Source organism: Strongyloides ratti (assembly GCF_001040885.1).
Source record: "Strongyloides ratti genome assembly S_ratti_ED321, chromosome : 2".
Classification (NCBI taxonomy): Eukaryota; Metazoa; Nematoda; class Chromadorea; order Rhabditida; family Strongyloididae; genus Strongyloides; species Strongyloides ratti.
Window position 1 is genome coordinate 14,976,755 of NC_037308.1, and position 22,065 is coordinate 14,998,819.

The 22,065-nt window shown below is 18.6% G+C and overlaps 8 protein-coding genes across 8 annotated transcripts; 7 read left to right on the forward strand and 1 right to left on the reverse strand.

The window, feature by feature from the left end:
- Positions 1 to 1,303: 1,303 nt before the first annotated feature.
- SRAE_2000476100 (Protein argonaute-2) lies at positions 1,304 to 4,193 on the forward strand (the record flags this gene model as incomplete). The annotated part of the gene is made up of 3 exons (XM_024643678.1): positions 1,304 to 1,399; positions 1,443 to 1,663; positions 1,706 to 4,193. The coding sequence occupies 3 exons, from the start codon at positions 1,304 to 1,306 to the stop codon at positions 4,191 to 4,193; spliced, it is 2,805 nt and encodes a 934-aa protein (XP_024509323.1).
- Positions 4,194 to 5,286: 1,093 nt separating this feature from the next.
- Positions 5,287 to 6,153, forward strand: SRAE_2000476200 (Hypothetical protein; the record flags this gene model as incomplete). The annotated part of the gene is made up of 1 exon (XM_024643679.1): positions 5,287 to 6,153. The coding sequence occupies one exon, from the start codon at positions 5,287 to 5,289 to the stop codon at positions 6,151 to 6,153; it is 867 nt and encodes a 288-aa protein (XP_024509324.1).
- A 1,980-nt stretch (positions 6,154 to 8,133) lies between these two features.
- Positions 8,134 to 9,806, forward strand: SRAE_2000476300 (Hypothetical protein; the record flags this gene model as incomplete). The annotated part of the gene is made up of 2 exons (XM_024643680.1): positions 8,134 to 8,156; positions 8,195 to 9,806. The coding sequence occupies 2 exons, from the start codon at positions 8,134 to 8,136 to the stop codon at positions 9,804 to 9,806; spliced, it is 1,635 nt and encodes a 544-aa protein (XP_024509325.1).
- Positions 9,807 to 11,289: 1,483 nt separating this feature from the next.
- Positions 11,290 to 13,004, forward strand: SRAE_2000476400 (Major facilitator superfamily and Major facilitator superfamily domain, general substrate transporter and Major facilitator superfamily domain-containing protein; the record flags this gene model as incomplete). Its single annotated transcript, XM_024643681.1, has 5 exons — positions 11,290 to 11,448; positions 11,494 to 12,179; positions 12,229 to 12,369; positions 12,433 to 12,730; positions 12,783 to 13,004. 5 exons carry the CDS (start codon positions 11,290 to 11,292, stop codon positions 13,002 to 13,004), a joined length of 1,506 nt encoding a protein of 501 aa, XP_024509326.1.
- A 1,224-nt stretch (positions 13,005 to 14,228) lies between these two features.
- On the reverse strand, positions 14,229 to 15,648 carry SRAE_2000476500 (Minor histocompatibility antigen H13; the record flags this gene model as incomplete). Its single annotated transcript, XM_024643682.1, has 2 exons — positions 14,229 to 15,512; positions 15,562 to 15,648. The coding sequence occupies 2 exons, from the start codon at positions 15,646 to 15,648 to the stop codon at positions 14,229 to 14,231; spliced, it is 1,371 nt and encodes a 456-aa protein (XP_024509327.1).
- Positions 15,649 to 17,440: 1,792 nt separating this feature from the next.
- On the forward strand, positions 17,441 to 17,677 carry SRAE_2000476600 (Hypothetical protein; the record flags this gene model as incomplete). The annotated part of the gene is made up of 1 exon (XM_024643683.1): positions 17,441 to 17,677. One exon carries the CDS (start codon positions 17,441 to 17,443, stop codon positions 17,675 to 17,677), a length of 237 nt encoding a protein of 78 aa, XP_024509328.1.
- Positions 17,678 to 19,565: 1,888 nt separating this feature from the next.
- Positions 19,566 to 19,829, forward strand: SRAE_2000476700 (Hypothetical protein; the record flags this gene model as incomplete). The annotated part of the gene is made up of 1 exon (XM_024643685.1): positions 19,566 to 19,829. One exon carries the CDS (start codon positions 19,566 to 19,568, stop codon positions 19,827 to 19,829), a length of 264 nt encoding a protein of 87 aa, XP_024509329.1.
- Positions 19,830 to 21,441: 1,612 nt separating this feature from the next.
- Positions 21,442 to 21,717, forward strand: SRAE_2000476800 (Hypothetical protein; the record flags this gene model as incomplete). The annotated part of the gene is made up of 1 exon (XM_024643686.1): positions 21,442 to 21,717. One exon carries the CDS (start codon positions 21,442 to 21,444, stop codon positions 21,715 to 21,717), a length of 276 nt encoding a protein of 91 aa, XP_024509330.1.
- Positions 21,718 to 22,065: the final 348 nt, after the last annotated feature.

A 22,065-nucleotide genomic window follows, 5' to 3' on the forward strand; every position in this document is an offset into this window, starting at 1 on the left:
TATTAAAAAAAAATTAGATTTACATTTTTCAGTAGATATTTAAAATTTATTTTTAATTTTAAAAAACTGCTACATTCAAAATCAAAATTCTAATTATAAATCATTTAAAATATATATGTTGCAATTGGTTTATTTTATCTTATAAAATCACAATCGACTAATTCATTTATATCTATTAATTAAATTAAGTACTATATCTCCAAAAGCAAATATTTATTTGACATATTTTTCGTAATATCATTTTTTTATTTTTTTTTATTGTATACATAACATATGTATCTATACAAACGAAAATTCTTATATTTACACAAAAAGTAAAGAAAAAGGTGAATATTTTATTTAATAATTTTCTTCCAATAATTTTAAAATAATATAAATAATAAGAATAATATTTTTTAACATTAATATAATTTAAAAAATAAGAACTTATTTATGTAGAAAAATATCTACTTAATTATAAATTTTTATATCAATTTATTAATAACAAGAAAGCTTTTCAATACTTTTTTTTATCAATTATATAAATAATCATTTTTTTAACTTTAATTTATTTTGTTTTTAAATAAATTAAATTGATATATGATATTTTAGATTTTATATATTATTTTTTCTATTATTTTAATAAATTCTTATTTTGTGGTTGAAACTTTTTTCAATGATATATCATAACAGTTATCAATATTAAATAGTATATTGAAATACTGTAGTTAAAGTTATTGCATATATGTTTTGAATATAACAAAAAAATTTTTTTTGTATAATAATATTTAAAAAATGATTGAAATTTTTATATTAATTTATATTTCATCTAACAATTTCATTTTATTATCAAAAAAAAACTAATGAATTTATTGGAAAAACAATTAAAATATATGTTGCATGTAACATATTTTAAGTTATTTTGAAATTTTCAATAAGAAATATTTACAATTTTCCAAAAATTATCGGTTATTAGATTAGTGAATCTATTGAATGAAATAATTTATAATGTACTTTATACCTTTGAAAATCTCATCTAATGAAATTATTTTTAAATATCATAACATAGATATATGTTACGTTCTTCTTCTTGCAATATTCTTTGATTCTTTAAGTAGAAATGACTATATTCATTGGTGTTAATTTTACATCGTAAAAGTATATAAGGAGTTATATCAGTTCATTGCTTCAATTAAAGTTATCTATTTGATTCAATTAAAATTTTTTTTTTATAACAGCTTTACATTTTATCTTTATCGTTACATTTATAATTTTATTTTTTTTTTATTAATGAAAATTTTATTTTATAATTTTAGTTTAAAAAATGGCACCAGCACCACAATTTTCAAGTTCTAGTGGAAGTATAGATGTAGAAAAATTTGACAATATGTTACCTTCTGAATTATTAAAATATTTCGATGTAAGTTTGCTACGATTTTTTTAATATATATAATTATTTATAGATTCCTGAAGGTACTGTTGAATATGCTCCTATTAAAGGTACCGGACATTCTGGAATTAGTACAAATATTGTAACTAATGCTTTTGAAATATCTGGAAATAATGTTAAAACATGGGTTTATCAATTTGATGTTGGAATTATAATTTCAATTAAAAGAAAAAATGATCAAGTAATAAGATATGAACTTAATAAAACACAATTTGATGGTTTTAAAATGAAAGAGTAAGTTTTAAAAAATATAATGTTATAATTATTATTTTATAGTTATTATTTTCAAAAATTAAAAATAGTAATGGTCAAACTTTTTCCAATGATTCAATACATCTTGCAAGATCAACTTCAAATTTCAGAATATTCTATAATATCTGACTTTCATCGCATATTTTTTACAACTGATGATAGTCTTAAAAGAATGGTTGAATCAAAAAAAGGATTATGGAATGTTGTTGTTCCTTATGAATACATTCCTTTTGTTAAAAGTCTTTCACCTAAATCACTTGAAAATCTTCAAAAAGTTGAGTTAGAATTTAAGCTTACCAGTGAATTTGATTTTTCTGATTGTTTATTTAAAGACTCTGTTAATGATAAACAAGGAATGCAATTTTTAAATTTATTAGTTGATATCAAAAAAAATTTAAATTATGAGGAATGGGCTAATTATAACAATGGTAAAAGTTATCTTATTAATCCAGAAAAATATGAATTTAAAGAATGTGATATGCCACCACTTCCTGATGCAAAATATCTTGGAATGGGAAGTTTTAGTAGTGTTAGGCAAGCTGCTAGCATAGAAGAAAATAATAGTTATTTCATTTATGTTGTTGATTCTATAAGAACTGCATTTCATGCACCACAATTATTGATTAAAAAATTTGATGAAATGATAACAAGACCAGGAACAGGTGCAAGAATTGAAAAAATGAAATTTTGTGGAACTGTTTATGAAAAAATTTTAAATAATTTTAAAGGATTAGTTTGTCACTGTACTCATCTAGATGGAAAAGAAATAACTATTCATGATATTGATGATTATGGAGCTGATACTAGACAAATTATTATTAATAATGAAAAAATGACAGTTCAAGAATATTATTTAAAAAAATATAATATTAATCTAAAGTTTCCATCACATCCTCTTATAATACAAAAAATTAAACAAAATGAAAATGGTAAAAAGACAAAAAGTTTAAATTATTATCCAATGGAACTTTTAGAAGTTGCAGATTATCAAAGAGTTAAACAAAAATCTCAAACACCAGATCAAATAAGATGTTTAATAAAAGCATGTGTTACAAATCCTTCTACTAGACGTTTTGACATACAACGTTTATTTAAAGCTCTCCAAGTAACAAATAATGAATTTCTTCATTATCATAATTTAAAAATACAAAATAATCCAATAAAAGTTTCTGGACGTATATTGGAATCACCAAAAATTGTTTATGCAAATAATCGTCTTGTTAATACCAAAGTCGATAATAAATCATGGGATATTGGTTCTCAAGATAAATATATTATACCCTCAAAAATTACTAATTGGGGATGTTATTATTTTGAACCAGTTGGTATTGGAAAACTTACAATATCTGATATTAGACAATTTGTTGATATTTATACACGTCAAGCAAGACAAAAAGGTATTTATATTGAGGATTGTTATGAAATAAAACAAGTTGCTTCAAATGAGAAACATCTTGAAGATTTATTTATTTATCTTAATAAAGAAAAAGCAGATTTTGCTTTATTTTTATCACCTGATAAATTAACAGAAATGCATCAATTTATTAAATTATATGAAAGAAAATACAATGTAACAACTCAAGATTTAAGACAAAATACCGTTAAGAATGTAATATTTAAAAAACAATATAAAACATTAGATAATATTCTTATGAAAACTAATGTTAAAGTTGGTGGATTAAATTATAATTTAATAAATTCAGAAATGGAATTAATTGTTAATAAAAATAAACTTATTATTGGAATTGGTTTTAATCATACAAGAAGTGGTACTTATGATGGATTATCAACTGTAGGATTTGCTGCTAACACAACCAAAAATCCTATTGAATTTGTGGGAGATGTTTGTTTTACAAAATATCAAGATAATAAAAATATCTATTTTTATGCTCGAATTTTAGAAACAGTTTTTGAAAATTATTTAAAATTTAATGGTCAACCAAAAGAAGTTATCATATATAGAACATCAGGTTCAGAAGGCAAATATGATGAATATATGCGTTGGGATATTTCTTATGTTAAATATCTTTTACAAACTTATGCTCCAAATGCCAAGTTAACTTTTATTATTATTGAGAAGAATCATAATTTACGTTTTTTTAAAGAAGAAATTAATTCTAATGATAGACCACCAAATCAAAATGTTGTTCCAGGAACAGTTGTTGATAATGATGTTGTAAGAACAAAAGTTTGTGAATTTTTCCTTACTTCACATTCTGGTCTTCTAAATACTTCTAAAACACCTAGATATTGTGTTCTTTATGATGATAATAATTATTCAATTGATGAAATTGAAAATTTAACAAATGCTTTGTCATATGATTATCAAATTGTAAATTTACCAATAAGTTTACCAGCTCCTATCTACATTGCTAATCAATATGCCGATCGTGGTCGAATGACTATGAAAGCTCAAAATAAAGATTATTCTTATGATAATGATCTTTTAGAAGTATATGATGAATTAGGTTATAGAAAATCAATTTTTAACAACAGAAGAGTTAATGCATAAAATAATTAAATCTTTAAAATTTTTTTTATATATAACTCTTATGTTTAAAAATCTGTTAAAATTAATGTCTTTTAAAAAATAACAAAAAAAATGATAAAATAAATATAAATTTTAGTTTAATACTGTTGTACAAAAAGATATTCTATCTTTTAAATAATTTTATATCAGTGATTTAAAAGTAAAGGAATTTTTTTTTGAAATAAGCATATAAACCAAATTCTGAATTGATTCATAATACTAAATATTAAGAATAAATTATTAATTTAAAGTAATCATTTTGTGAAGAAATTTTTATTTTTTATGTTATAAACCTGTACAGGATTTAATAAGATAAAAAAAATATTATCTTTTGATATATTAAAATTTTTATGTAAGAAAAAATGTAACACTTCTTATTATTATTTATTTTAAGTTCTATAAATTGAATATTACATAAAAATACATATTTTTAAAGAATTAATAAAAAAAAAGAAAAAATATTTAATTTACATGATAGAATATAGCTATAAAACATAAAAACATTTTAATGTGTCAACTGCTATTTTTTTAAAACTATATTTAAAATATTTTTTAAAATAAAATATTTTATGAAACAATTTTTTGATAAAATTGTAATTATAAAAATCTTCCAATTTTAATAATAGATGAAAAAATTTAAAATTTGTTGCAAAATTCTTTTGCATAAAAATATCAAAACTTTTTAAACATTGTGCCACTCTTTAATGAATAAGAAAGTTTCTGAAAACATTAAATTTTATTTCTAAATATATATCAAATTTAATTTTTCCAAAAAAAAAATTTATCATTGTTCTATATATTTCAAATATTAAATTAAATTATAAAAATGTTTTTTTGTAAGTGTTTTTTCCTAAAATATTAATAAAAATTTATCTTAGGTAAATGTTATATTTTAAGTGTGAATGTTGATTTAGGAAAACAATTAGCATATTTAAAGGTTACATTCTTTTAAAAAAAAATATGCTCTAAAAAAATAATGTGATTAATATGAAATAACTTTTTTTAGATAAAAGTTTCATATTAAAAATTAATATAAATTGCAATTTCAAACGTTTTCTTTGCATAACAAATAAAAATGTATTATATTACATTTCTTATTCTAAGTCTTGCTGTATTCGTCTTCACTGACTCTGAAAGTGAAATTAAAAATCTTGAACAAAATGCTGTTTCTGAACTCTTAGAAAAAAATCTTAACAATAATGATGTTCTTGTAAGCAATTATGGAGGCAATACAGTAAATGGTGCTTATGGTCCACCAAATAAAAGATATTATCCAAGTTATAATTATGGTTATTATAATCAATACTATCCATATTACGGATTTTACCCTAATTATTGGAATTATTATCCATATAATTATTGGTATGGATATGGACATGGATTTGGACACGGACATGGACATGGACACGGACACGGACACGGACATGGACATGGACATGATTATGATTATGGTTATGGTCATCACCATTTTAGACCACATAAACATGGACATAAAATAGATTTTAATTACATAATAAAAGTAATAAGAGATTGTGACAGAGTTTTTGATAGAAACAGCATAAATGATTTTACTGGAAGACATGATAGAGAATTTTTCCATTGTAGAGAATTACTTAAAAATTTAAAATATATCAATGTTGATGAATTAAAAACTGCACAATGTAAATTAAATAACATAAATAAATTATATGATTCTACACAAAAATTAAAATCAACTACTAGAATAAGAGATCAAAAATTAAGAACAATTGAAAGATATGAAAAATACGATTCTGACCGTTTTGAACAATTAATAGCTCAATTAAGAGAAGATGTAGATAAACTTAATATAACAATTCAAAATCTTAATTTACAAATTACTGAAGCAAAGGCTGATTATGAAGAATGCCAACGATATTCAGAAAGCAATACAAGTACACCTAGTCCTTCTTCATTATCATAATTTTTTATTGAAAAACAGAGGACTAAAGATAGACTATTATTGATAATAAATTAAATATTCTTATGTTTTATATAAATATAAATGAATCAAAATAACTAAGTTTTATTTTTACAATTTTTGTGACTTTTTTTTAAAAAAAATGATCATTTTTTAAATAAATGTACTTATCTTCTTCAATAACTAAATTCTACAATAAATTTTATCTTAACTTAAAAAATAAATATCCAATAAAATAATTAAAAAAAAACAAATACTATTAACAGCAAAATTTAAAAATAAAAATTGCAAGTTTAAAAGATTATATGAAAAAATGTTTTTAAGTTATTATATTTAATGAATATTAATTGTATGTTTTATCTCTTCAAAAATTTATCTAATATATATTTTTTAAATAAGATACTGGTTATATCTTTCTTATAAAAATAATTTTTAATTTTTATTAAAATTTATTCTTTATAAAATATTTATCTCATGAAATAGATAAATACATTTTTAAAAATTGTTGTAAAATATTGTTATGAAAAATCAAATTTTATACCATTTATATTTTTTTTCAATGATTTTTTGTTATTCAATGTTTTTTTAACATAAAAGAATATAACAACAATAATTTGATTGATAACAATTTATTTTAAATTTTGTTATTATAAAATATAATAAACTTTAGATATAAATAAAAATAAACGACTTTATGTACGAGAGTTATTTTTTATTTAAAAATTGTTGTAGAAACTTTTTTTTTGAAATGTGTATTTCTTTTGATATACATTAAAAAATTATTTAATAATAATTGAAATAATTTTAATTCATTTTATTTGTTAAAAAATATATATAAATATTAAATTTTTTTAACAAATTATACTTCAAAAATAATTTAATATCAATTAAAATTTATTGTAGATATTTGTTATATTTTATCTTATTGTTCATTTTTTTTTAATTAATTAATATAACTTTAGAATAAAAATATCTTCAAAAAGCGTAAAATAGTAAATTATACAGAAATAATAAAATTAAAAAAAAAATTATATATTAGAATTGCTTATGTATCAAAATAATATTCTTATCTTGACAAGTACATTATATAAATTTTATAATTTTATCTAAATGCTTAAAGATTATTCTTTAAACTTATAACAAATTAATATTTCAAAACAAGAAAAAAATTTTTTCATTTGTTGTGAATCTAAAATTATTCATACTTTTAATAAATGATGCTATATAAAATATCATAAAGTTATAGCTTTTGTTTTTTTGAATCATACAATGTTTATTAAAATTTTACTTTCTAAATATTGTTAATATATCAATCATTAGAAAATACAAGATAATGGTATCAAGAAAAATGATAAATTTATATTTATTCATAAGATTAAAAATCTTAAAACACTAAAAACATGACTTTTAGTGTTTTTTAAAAACATAAGGTAAGCATAAAATCATATATATACATCAACAGAAGACATATGTAACAAATGTTGATTTAGACGTGTTTTTTCTTATATTCAATTATTTGAAAATAATAAAAAAAATTTACTTTTAATTTTTTGAAGATATAAATTGATATCAGTCAATTTATTTATTTAGAAAAATGTAATTTTCTAGAAAAAATAATAATTATTGTACTAATTATTCAATAGAAAAATAACATTATTTTCTACATTAAACTACACTTTTTTTAATGATAATTTTTTTAATCTTTTCTTGTTCACTTTAATATATAAAAATAATTAAGTTTATGTAAATATTTTTGATCTCATGATAATAGAACAGTAAAAATTTTGATATTTATTTAGAACTAATTTTTACTGATAATTTATAAACAGAATAAACAGTTATCTTTTATGTGATATTTACTTTAAAATTTTGTAAATACTAAACATATCACTTCTTTTATTTTACAAAGAAGAAACATTTTATAAACAAAGGTTATTTTTTGACATTTTTTTATTATTTTTTTTTTAACTATTTTAGAAATGGATGAAAACATTTATTGCAAAAAGGTATTTTCACAAAATATTATTGCAAAACCAATATTTAGATACGTTAATTCATTATCTGATATAATTGCTGTTGGTAAACTTTCTAAAAACATTTATATTAATGCAGCAAATTTTACAATAAACAAAGTTATTACATGTGAAAGTTCATATTTTTATATAAATTTATCAAAAAAAAGTGATAGTTTTGACTATGTAATTACACGCTTTTTTAATTCTAAAGAAAATGTTAACATTGATAATGAGATAAACCGATTATTTAAAACGTCAAGAGAAAATGTAGAAAATGTAACAAAAATAACAATTGCCTTGTCAGATGCTTTTAACCAAATAACACCTACTGAATGTCATTTTTACGGAGAAAAATTAGCTAATTTTGTTGACAAGCTGTTTGTAATTTTTAACAATGCTAAAATTCTTGAAATTATACATTTATCAAATGAAGAAAGAAATGGATTTATATTTTATTTTTTAATGAATCTTAAAAATAATAATATTAAAGTTGTTAATGGAATTGCTTTTGAAGATATTATTACTTTTTCATTTAATAATCAAAATGAAAAAATTGATGTATTTAGAAATTTAAAAAATTTAACTGAAATTAATATTTTTAAGCAAATTGAATTTAATCCATTATCACAACATCCTAAAGTCAAAAAATATATCTATTATCTTATAGATTGTTTGTCAAAAAAAAAAGAATGTACTTTAAGCTTTTATCGTGTTGACCATTCATTATCAAATGATTTTTTGATAAAAATAGTAACATATGCTCAAAAAAAAAACGTTAATGTTAAGTTCAATGAATTATCTTTTTCTTTTAATGATTTTTTTGATTCAATACTTTTAAACATGAAAAAATTGAATTATTTGAATATAACAAATATAACTGAATTAAATATTTCATTAACAAATATTTCAGAAATTACTAATATAAATAAAGGAATAATTTTAATGAAAAAGTTAAAATGTCTAAGAGTTCATATTCAATATGATTTTTATAAAATATTAGTACATGAAAACCGCACAACATCTAATTGTATTAAGATAATTTACACAAAATTTAACCAATTAAATTTTAAAATGTTAAAAAATTTGAAATTTTTTTATCTTCAATTTCCATATATGATTTGGATACAGATTAACAAACATAAACAAGAACTTCAAGAACATTTATTTCAATACATAGGTGAATGTTTAATTTCAATATTACCAAATTCTGTAACACTATTATCATTAGCATCAGTTCCTATTAAAAATAACAATTTTTTTTATTTAATTTCTAAAAATTTACCAAATTTAACAAAATTATTTATCAACCAAAATTGTATTATACCAAGAAAAAGTTTAAAATACTTAAAAAATTTAAAATTTATTTATTTTCCATATAATTTAAATTTGGTCATTCCAAATTGGATAAATATTGTTGTGGTTTTTCATGAAAATTCAATAATTATGAAAACATCTCATTCAGATAAGAAAATAGATGACACTGTTTTACAAAGTAATTTGTATTCATTATTAAAAAATCAATATAAAAATTCAGTTATTTATAGTAATTCAAATCATTCTCAAGTATCTGTTTTTTTCAACAACATATTTCATTGGGAACAATTTATTAATTTAAGTTCATTATACGATATTACTGCTTAAAAAATTTTTAATTATACTATCACGGAAATTAATTTAAAATAATAATAAATATTTTGTTAAAATTTATTTTTTTTTAAAATACTAGAGAAGGTTAAATTCAAGTTATCCTACTTGTCGTAAATTTTTTGTTTCATAACGATACCTGTAATAATTATATGTAAATAGATAAAAAAAAACAATTTATACATAAATTAAAGACAATTTATCTAATTTACATAAATATGTTAATTTAAAAGTTATAAAATAAACATAATTTCTATAAAAATTATTTTTAATAGTTAGAAACTTATTCAAGGAATGAATAAATTATTTTCCAAAATGTTATTACAAATTTTTGTATGGAAAAATTTAATCAAATATAATACTTTTTAATATTGTCTTTTGAATAATTATTTTAGATTTTATTTATAAGAAGATTTAAAAAATTTCAGGAAGTATTTTATAATATTTGGAAACTATCATTTAAAATGAATTTTTCTAGTATTAATATCTGATAATAATGATGAGCTTTATTTAAATATCAATTTGATTTTTATATAATTTCTAATATTTAATAATTTTTTTATATTCATTATATTAAAAGGGGTAAGTAAAAAAAGTAATTTTTTTTATTAACTTTATAATTATTATAAAATTTTAATATTTAATTAAATATAAAGTTAATAGCAAAAAAAAATCATTTGAATTATTTTTTTTACTAACTTTTTTATTAATTGATATAGAAAAAATAAAAAAAAAGTTTAAAACATATAGTGATAATAAACTTTGTATACATTAAATTTTAAGAATAAAATTTTAAATATTTTTTTCCCAGTTAAATTTATCCTTAAAAAAAATATTTGTTTCATTAATTTTTGATTATTAATAAATTTTAATTATGTAACTCTTATTTTTTTAATGAATTCAAAACATCTAATTTAAATATTAAAAAAAAAGTAACTAAACTGATTGAAATATTATATTTCCATTTAACATTAAAAAAATAATTATTTGAAATTTTTTAGGACATATAGTTCATGAATAATAATAAAGGTTATCATTTTGTAGCTAAAATCATTTTTAAAACAAGTTTTATTTTTGTTTTTTTTTACATAGAAATAAAGCTTAAAACCTGTTAAAAAATAATAATATTGTTAATTACGTTTTTTCAACCATAATATCTAGACAAGTTTGGGTAATATTTAATATATGTTTTCTTATATTCAAGAAAATTAACATATTTATTTATTAAATAACTTGATAAACGTATTTTTTTAATCAATTTTTTCATATATTCACATTTAATTAACCTTCATCTTTTTTAGGTGAAAGCTAACTGAATTATATAAACAAATTATATAAATATCAAACACAATATAAGAGTTTTATTCTTAAAATAAGGCTGAACCTTTTTATGAAAAATAAAAATCAAATAAAATTTTTATCATTTATATAATTGAAATAGATAGAGAATGATAGACATTTATATAATATGTTGTTAAAAATGAAAATTTTTTCTAAAGATATTTCTAGGAATATCAATAAAAAATATGATAATGATTCAACAAATTGGTTTAATGTGATATTATCTAGTTTCTTACTGTTTGTTGGAACATTACAAGGAAACATTCTAAATACATCTCTTTCAGAGTATCTTTTTCAGGTAAAAATTTTTATTTTAATTAATTTTTTTTTTATATATTTTTAGATTGATCCAAAAGCAAATCAACTATTTTTTAGTTATGTTAATGCATCATACAGTATTGGAAGTTTAATTTCAATTCCTATTATTGGATTTATAGGGCAAACATTTAAAACCTCAAAAAAACCTTTATTACTATGTTCATTTCTAGTATTAATTGGACATTTAGGATATATTCTTTCTGAATGTACTAAACCATTTCAAGGGTATGTTTTGATGACTGGTAGAATATTTACTGGAATGGGTGAATCTATGAACGGTTTAATAAATGCATATATAGCTTTAGTATCATCACCAAAATGTAGATCTCGTGCCATTATGTGTGTAACATTATCAAATACTTTAGGAATATGTATTGGACCAGCATTACAAAAATTTATTATAAATAATCTTAAATATCCTGGTCCATCATTATTTAACAAAATTCATTTTAATTTTTATACTGTTCCAGCATATATAGCAATATTATTAAATATTTTATCAATAATTTTAATTATTGTATTTTTTAAAGAAAGTCAAAATGTAGTTTTAAATGAAAAAAAAAGAAAAGAAATATTTGATAATCAAAATATTATAAAAAGAATGCAAAAATCATTTTTAAAAATTATTAATTTAGAAACTAATAAAACTGCTATTTTTATTTTGTTATTTACTAAATTTACAAGAGGTTTCATACAAGCAAGTATAGATTCGTAAGCATTAAAAATATATTATAATAATTTTATTTTTCTTTTTTTTTAGAGTTATTGTTACCTTTACAAGAATAATGTTCAATTGGACTTCGCAAGAAGCAATTGTAAATATTGGATCATATTTATTATATAGTACTATAATGAATGTATTATTACTTTTTATTTTTATTACATTTAAACTTGATACAAAGTAAGTAAAAAATAAATGAAAAAAAATTTATCTAAAAAATATTATTTATAAATAAATTTTTAGAATGAATTACAAGTTACTTATGACAATAGGACTATTAATATTTATTATTTTATATCTTGTAATTTACCCTTATTCATTTGAAGGAAAAACATTAAAAGAAATTAATAAAAATATTTCACATGAAACAAGTTATCATAAAATTTGTATACATAAAAATTATTTATGGTGCAAAAAGTTACATCCAATAAATTTACAAATATTTACGTTTAGTTATATTATTTTATCAACAATTGGACACTTTTTTTTAGGAAATACAGTACAAACTTTATATTCTTTAAAATTAGGTAACAATAGACAGGTAATATTCATTTAAAAATAACATATATATTTTTTTAAAAATTTTTTTAAAGGATTTTATGCAAAGTATAATGCAAATATCAGGAGCAATAGCCAAAATTTGTGGTTCAATTATAATAGGTTTTATATTTGAATATTGGGGACCAAAAATATCTTTTCTTGTTGTAATTAGTTTAGTTATACTTAACATAACATTGATAATTACATTTTACAAAACGTTATCTGTTCATCTTGAAGATGAATACGAAAAAAAAGTTATTATAGAAAAAGCTTAAAATATATTGATCTTTTTAAATCAAATTATTATAAAAGTATTTTAAAATATATATAAAAAAAAAACTTTTTTTTGTCATTTTCATTCAATTAAAAATAAGTTATTATTCTATTTATATAAAAAAAAATTTTAAAATAAAATAATTATTTTCTAATATGTTTTTCATATCTTCTATGATTATTTAAAAACTTTTTTATCTCATAAATGGTACATGAAAAATGAAATAAAATAAAAAAAGTTTTTTAAAAATGAGTAATTTTAAGACAAACAGAAGCAATTAGAGTCATGAAATCCAAATTTCTGCACGTTTATATATGTATCTTAAAAAAAAACAAACATTTTAAACAATATGATATAAATATCAATATTTTTTTTTAATAATAGTTATTCTGGTACACATATTTTGATTGATATTACTTATTTCATAAAACATTATTGTAAAATAATATGTATATGAAAATTTTTTAAACATATATAATTATTAAATGATGGTTAAAAAAATAATTAATAATAAATATATTTTTTATTTAAAAAAAAGTTTTTTAACTTTGACCATTATATTTAATAATTAATATAATGTACATGATAAAATAAATACTTATATCAAATATAATTTGTTTAGTAGTATTGAAAAAACATAATGATTTTTTTTAATATGGCTCCAAAGGTATAATTAATATATAAAAATGTGACTAAGGATTATTTTATTTGTATAAAATTAATATTAACAAACAATTTTTTACTTTGTTTTTTTTTCTGAATTTATTAAAATTTAAAATTGTTTTTCTATTAAACCATCTTAACTTCTAAAACAGATGCTTATAATCAAATTGTAAAAAAACTTCTAAATATTATTTTTATATACTATATAAATTTAACTAACACAAAATAATTGATTATCAAGACATCTTCAACTGTAAATATTTTTTACTTTATTTTTGTTAATAATTTATCTTAAAAAAATAGCTATATATTTGTTTGTTATATTTTAAAAACAACCATTTAGTATTGCTAAAAAATATGCAATAATATTACATTCAAGTAGTCCTTTGAACACCATTCTTATTTAATATTTTACTGAATCATTAAACAATTTTAAAAAAAAAACAATCAAAAGGAATAGACAGAAAAAAGTTGTATATTGTAAATTCATTTGAAACATTAGAAACAGTATGAAATTTTAAAAGTTTTTTTTTTACTTATATATTAAATAAATATAAATTTATTAGTTGGTTTTCTTCTCATCTTTCTCATCTTTTTTAGGATCAACAAATTGTTCCTCATTATAATTCCACAATGAGCTTGAATCACCACGAAGATGAGCTACAACAAAAGGAATAATAATACAACATGGAACTAGATACAACAAAGCTGGTTGAGCTGCCTTAAACAAATGCATAACTCCCATAGTTATTAAAAGCCCAATAGCATAAGCAATAATAGTAATAAAAAAGTAGAAAAATTTTCTTCCTTGTTCTTTTCCTAAAAGATAATCTCTATTGTCAAATCTATAAATAAGTGCAATAAAAATTCCAGGAATAACAATATCTCCTAAACCAATCATACTATGTTTATTAGCCATTATTCCTACTCTAAGAATATCCTGAGGAAATTGAAGAAGAATTGGTGCATCAATATTTTTGGCTACTGTTGTCATTACTTCAGTTCCAAAAACCCAGAAAATATCATAGAAGAAAAGACCTGTCAATAAAATACATCCAGCTTTGAAACTTGAAAGATGAAGCATTTCAATTCCAACAATTGAAAAAGCTATTCCAATAAGATTATTTGTTATCCAATGTCTTTCTAAAACATGACGAAGACCAATAAGACCGAAAAACATTAATGTATAAATATAATAATTATCATAGTATATCTTAGAGGTATTTGACCAAACTTCCTCAGAAGCATCTTCAGCCTCATCCTCAGTCATATCCTTAGTTCCATCATCAAATTTAATTCTATAATTCTTTCTTTTAAATTTACCAAATGAAAGAATTTGGAAAATCTTTGAAACCATTGGATGAAATAGGTTAGCCAATGCAACTGAACCTTCATAACAAAGAAGAATTAAAAGAGCAAACATCATATTTTCACTGTTGATCATTGGTTTAACATTATTCTTAAAGAAAAACTTTACCTTCTCCACAGCTGTTGTTGGTGGTTTAACTTCACCAATTTCACTATTCTCTTTCGGTAAAAATTTTTCAATTTTACTTTGATATACGTCATATGAATCAGTAAAAAATTTCACAGCATTTTCTGGTACATACTGTTTAACTTTATCAAAAGCATTCATACGACATTCTGTATCACATTTAAATAGTAAATATAATGAAAACAAAACTATAGAAGCAGTAATTGGAAATTTTAATGCTTTTTTTGTTGAGATTGATGCTTCAATTTTTTCTTTTTTATTAATACACTTTTTAATGTATTTTAAAGATCTAACAGAACCCCATATAACACAAAGGAGTGTCATACTATATAAGACCACAGATGCCAAAATCTAAATATATATTATATATGATCATATAATTAATAATATTTAAACATACTTGTTCATGTATTTCAAAAACAATTTTTGGTGGTGCAGTAGTTGATTCCGTCATTGGTAATGGTGTTGTTGTGGCAGCTTGAGCCATTTCTTAATATACTAAAAAAAATATATATATATTATTAAAAATATATATAAAAAAAAAGATAAGAATTCAATGTTAAACAAAATATGTCGCGTGAGTAAAGATAACAACAATATAAAAAACAATATTTTTATCAACCACAACAGACGATAAACATTATAAATATGTTGTGTTGGCGCTTATTGGTATAACGCTTATCTTTTATAAATTAAATAAATTTTGTTATGACGTCAATGAATGTCCAAAAATTTGTAGAAAAAAAAAATATACGTAATTTTTATAAATAATATTATTTATTAAATAAATCTACCATTTTTTTTTATTTAGTAAAGTAAATATTAATTGATATAATATTATATCAATTGAGTTTTATAAATATAAAAATTTATTTATAATTATATCCTAAAAATTGTAAATTAATGGTCCTTCATCTAATTTAATATATCATTAATATAAATAACCCTAGAATAATGATTAACTAAATTTGAGTATACAATAAAGAATGGAATATTAAATAAATAATTAAATAATATTAACATTTAACTAAAAATAATATATTTAGGATTGTTATAAAAATAAATAAAGTACACATTTTTATATACTTTATGTTTTAAGATATATCTATTGTTTAAGAAAATTAAAAAAAAAAATACTATTTATTGCATATTAACATTTGGAGAATTTTCTTTTTATTAAAAAAATAATATTATTGTTATTTTTATTTTATGTATAATTGATAAAAATCACTTTTATGAATAATATAAGTTTATAATGATAAAAATGTACTTTGTATAATATTTGATTACATTGATGTCAATTTTATTTTTTTTATTATCATTACCAAATAAATAATTTATCTTTTAAAAAAGTATTTTTGTGGATAAAGAATAAATTTAATATTTTTTTTTGATAATAAAAGGTTTAGAAAGTGTAAACTAAGGATTTCATTTTATTTTAAATGTTTATCATAATTTTATATGAAAAATAACCATATTTTTACTTATTTTATAATATTTTTCTTTAAAATGATTATTGAAATATAATTATTCAATTTTTTTTTCAAAATAAAAACACAACAAAAATTAATTTATTTAAAATTTTTAATATATTTTTTAAAGATATTATATACTTTTTTAAAAATTAATTAATACAAAATACACATGAAAAAGAAATAAAAAATTATTGTAAAAATATAAAACTATGAAATCATTTTTTGATGAATATTTAATTATTATATAAACTTTTATATAAATAAATTATGATTTACTTTGAATCAATCTTTTTCAATTTTTTGTTAAATAAAATAAAGCAAAAACAATCCAGATATTTAAGTGTATGTTTTTATAATATATCAAACTTTCTTAAATCTATTGGCAATAGATAAATGATATTTATTTTAATAAAGTTATCAATTTATTAAATTTTTGCTATAAATACAAAATGAAACCACGCCTATTATACAATATGAAATAGATAAAGAAGTATATTTTACATATTGTTAAACTGAAACATAAATTAATAAAATAGTTAGTTAAAAATTATTCAAGTTCATTTATTATACCTAATTATATTTTTTTTACTTTATAAAAATTTAAAAAAAAAGTTTTTTTAATCAACATATTTTATTTATAGTATTTTAGTCTATAAAAAAACTTATTAAATAAATTTAATATTTTTAAATAAAATATTTTACGCTGATTTTAATATATTATTAATTGTTTTATTATTGGTTACTTTATTATTCTTGTTTGATTAAATAAAAATTTTATTAATTTTCAAATTTTTTAGATAAACAATGAAGAAACTTTTTTACGCGATTTTTTTCTTAAATTTACTAGCATATGCTAATGGAAATTTACGTTTAACATTAATGAAATATCCTTATAACCCTGAAACATATTCACCATATACTAATATTTATACTTTATCAACTTTACCACTCGAAGTCAAATATCCTTCATCTTTCTCATCTATGTATTATGGTTTAGGATCAAATATTCTTCAACATAGATTAAAAAAAAAGAAAGGATAGAACTAACTAAGTGATATAAAACTGTTCTATAACATATATTAAAAATTTTAATTTTCAAATATAGTTAAAAAGATAAAATTTACAAATTCATTGAAGCCACATAAAAAAGAAACTACAGTATAATATTAAAAAAGTTTTTTTTTTTCTATAAATATAATAAAAATATTGTTTTAAAATAAAAACTACTGCTACAAAAAGTTAATATAATTTATCAAATTTTTACCTTTCTTTAAAAAAAAAACAAAAAGTAAAATTTAAGAATATGATATTTTTTTTTGCTTAAAAATTTTTGTTTTTACATTTTTTTAATAAAAATATTTTAAAATATATACGATTAATTTAAAATTTATTCTAAAATTACAAAATGATTAATAATCTATTAAATGTTTTAAAGTTTAATTATTTCTAAATTTTGCACTTTCAATTTTTAAAAGTATAGTTTTTCATATGCGTTGAAATTGTTTTTTATTACCTGATGTAGTATGAAAAAAATATGCACAAATTTTATAAAGTTTTAAAGTAAATTTTTTTAAACTTTTATATATTTATTTATATTTGAATATATATTGAAAAAATTTTTTTATCTCTTTCTTTGAAAAAGTAACAGATAAAATTAAAATCTTTCTTGAAATTTTAATCAATGTCTTCATTATAAACATTTAAACGTGAAAAAATTATTAAATATTTAATAATCTTAAAATGTCATAAAAATACTTTCAATCATCTTTTTAATACCAATAATTCTTTTAAATAAAAAAGTATTATGATGCCAAAATTTTATTTATATAGATATATCACATGAATTAGGTAAATGTTATATAAATATTTAATATTTTAATAATTTTTAATAACCATCAATAACTTATTAATTTTTTTAAATAAATATTTTATTTATTTGTATTGTACTAACTACAATTTTTATCAAAAAAATACAATTTTAATAATAACAATAAATCTTTTGTGAAAATATTTTTCTCAAATGGCAATTTTATTCTTTTAAACTTATAATAATTTGATATTCTATTATTTAGTTATTAAAAAATGGTAACTATTTTTATAACAAATAAAGCTATAATTTTATATAATAAAAATATTTTTTTTATTATTATTTATATGTGATTGTTTCAATTTTCATTTTATTTAGTTAAGTAAATAGTTTTGAATTAAAAAAAATACTATTTTGTAATAAATAAATATATTTTATGATATACTTTAAAATGATACAATATATTTATTACTTTAATAAAAAATAGTTATTAAATATTATCTATTTAAAACTTTATATTTAACTTTTTAATTAAAAGATATATCTTATATTGCTAGTATAATAAAAAAAAATATTGAAATATTTATCGAAATTATATCATTAAAAATTTCTTTTTTATTTTAAATGATTGGTATTCATTAAAATTTATATTTTTGAAAATGTCACTTTTATTTAAAGTTTCTAAATATAATAGTTAAATAAAAAAAATATTTCAAATTTTATTTGACATTAACGAATTTGATTAAATAAATTTTACTACTAAAAATAAAAATTATGAAAAGTGTTTAAAAAATGAAAATGACTAAAAATTTCTAGAAGTAAAAAATAAAAGTTTGTAGTAAAATTTATTTGTAAACTTTCTTTATTCTTCACGCGATATGTTTTAAGATGTAAATATTGAAACAAACCATGAGTTAAAAGTTTGTTTGCAAAACTACTAAAAATATTTCTGGAATATTTTAAATTATTTATTAACTTACCTAATATTTGTACTTGATAAATATTAACTTGTTAAATTCCGAATATTTTATATAAATAAAAATTTTTGTATAAAAAGGAAAACAATTTTTGAAAAATCATTCAATCTTCTAACTTTTCAAAGAGTAAACTTATTAAAAAAACATGAACTCTAAATTGATTATTGCTTTCTTTGCTATTATCTTTGCTACAGTCTCTGCTCAATACTACTATCCATATGGAGGTTATTATGGTGGATATTATAATGGACTTTATGGATATGGTTACCCATCTTATGGATATGCTTCAGCCTGGCCATCTTACGGATATTATTATGGATTTGGAAGTAATAAAGGAAATACAGCTGCTGAAATAAAAGGAGACTCACAACAAGCTGGATCAAATATAAAGCTCACTAACAACATTTAATTTTTTTTACTCATATACATTCTTTTTTTTTATCTTTTTTTATCAAAATAAAATCATTTCATTTCGATAATTTTTATTTTTTTTTCTTTTTAAAAAATTGTTTCATATTATAAAATTTAATAGTTTAAAGTTTAAATAAAATTATCTTTTCAATAGAAATTAACTGTTTTGTCATAATAATTATTTTATCTATAAATAATTTATGAATCATAATAATCTTTTTTAAATAACTATGATTATATATATATATATGAAGAGGAAATGAAATGTATAATTAAATATGCAATTTGAAAAGTAATGTCATTTAATCAAAATAATAATTGTTGTATCGATAAAATTTATGAAAAAAAAAACTAAGATTTTAGCATACGGTATTTTGATATTTAAAATAAAAATATAATAATGATAATGATAATATCTTAAAGATAAAAAGCACACTTTTAATATTTTAATTTCTTTAAAGCTAAGGAAGTTATAAATGCTTTTTTTTAAATAAAAATATTAAAAAGAAATTTTTTTTTTAATAAATGATTTATTAATATAAAAACAAAGTTAAATTTATGAATATGATATTTCAATTGTTACAAAATTTTTTCCAATAAATTATGAGATCATAAATTATTATTACTTTTTATTGCATTCGTGATAATTTTAGTTTATTAACAATATTATTATCCAGCAATTTGCAATGTATTTTATACAATTTATTATCCATGTGTCAAAATATATTAATATTATAAAACATATATGCACATATATATATAATTATTTATTAATTCTTACTTCCTTGTTTTATGGATATGAAAGTAATAAAAAAGATAATGAAAGTAATGAAAAAATACACAGTCATGTTATTAAGCTTATAAATAACTAATAAACCATTTTACATTTAGCTATTTGTTTAAAAAAATTTTTATCTTTTAATTTTGTTTATATAAATTTTTATTTAATAAAAATATATTAAAATAATTATACAAGGAAAATAATTTATAACATAATATTAATCGATCTTTGATGGTTATAAAATTATTACATAGTTTTTAGTGATAAAAATTATTATTAATATTTTTAGTTATTTTGAAAAAAAAGATATTAATATGCATAATTTATTATATAATATTTGTCATTTAAGAAAAGTTTTAGTGATAAAAGTTTATTATGTGTAAAAGTAAAGTTATTAATTTGATCATATAAATTTTTTTTTATATAATTTTAATTATTTATTTTAAAAGTAAATTATAAAGATAATTTATTTTTAAAATGCTAAGTGAAAAAACGATATATGAATTTTTACTAGTAGAAAATTAAAAAAAAAACTACTAATATCCTTTTACCATATATTTGTTTGAAAAAAAATTAATTAGTTAAAATTCTTTAGTAAACTTTTTAAGATAAATATTGAATAGTTTTTAATATCATAAATTTAAAGTAAATATAATAATGTAAGATGTTGCAAAATATAACAGTTATTGTCTAGTTTTGTATTTGATCTTATCGGAAATTTTTAGTTGAACTTCTATTGAATAAACAAATATTTTAATATAAAAAAAGAGAAATTTTTTCAAAAATCATTCAATTCATCTTAACTTCTTCAACAACAATAAAAAACATTATGAACTCCAAATTGATTATTGCTTTCTTTGCTATTATCTTTGCTACAGTCTCTGCTCAATACTATTATCCATATGGAAGTTATTATGGAGGATATTACAATGGACTTAATGGATATGTTGGTAATTATGCTGGATATGCTGCTGCTTATCCTGGATATGCTTCATATTATCCATCTGCATTTGCTACATCATACTATGGTTTTGGAAGCAATAAAAATAAAGGTGTTGAATCACAGCAAGCTCAATCAAATGTAAAACTTACTAATAATTCTTAATTTCTTGTACATTTTTTTTGTATCATACAATAAAACAATTGATTTAAAAAAATAAAATTTTGATTTTAATTTCTGTCTTATAAAAAAAATATATAATTATTATTTTGTATTTATTAATATAATATTAATAATTTTTAAAGTATAGTTTATTTTTAACTACATTCCAATTTCCCATAAAAAAAGTTTTAAAAATTAAAAAAAAAAAAAATTTTTTTTATATTTAATTATTATCCATAAAATGAAACATTTGTAATACTATTTTAATTTAAATTTTTTAGACTATAAAACAGTTACAATCAATTTGATATTTATAAATAAATAAAAGAAGCAAGTAAAATTCTTTATAAT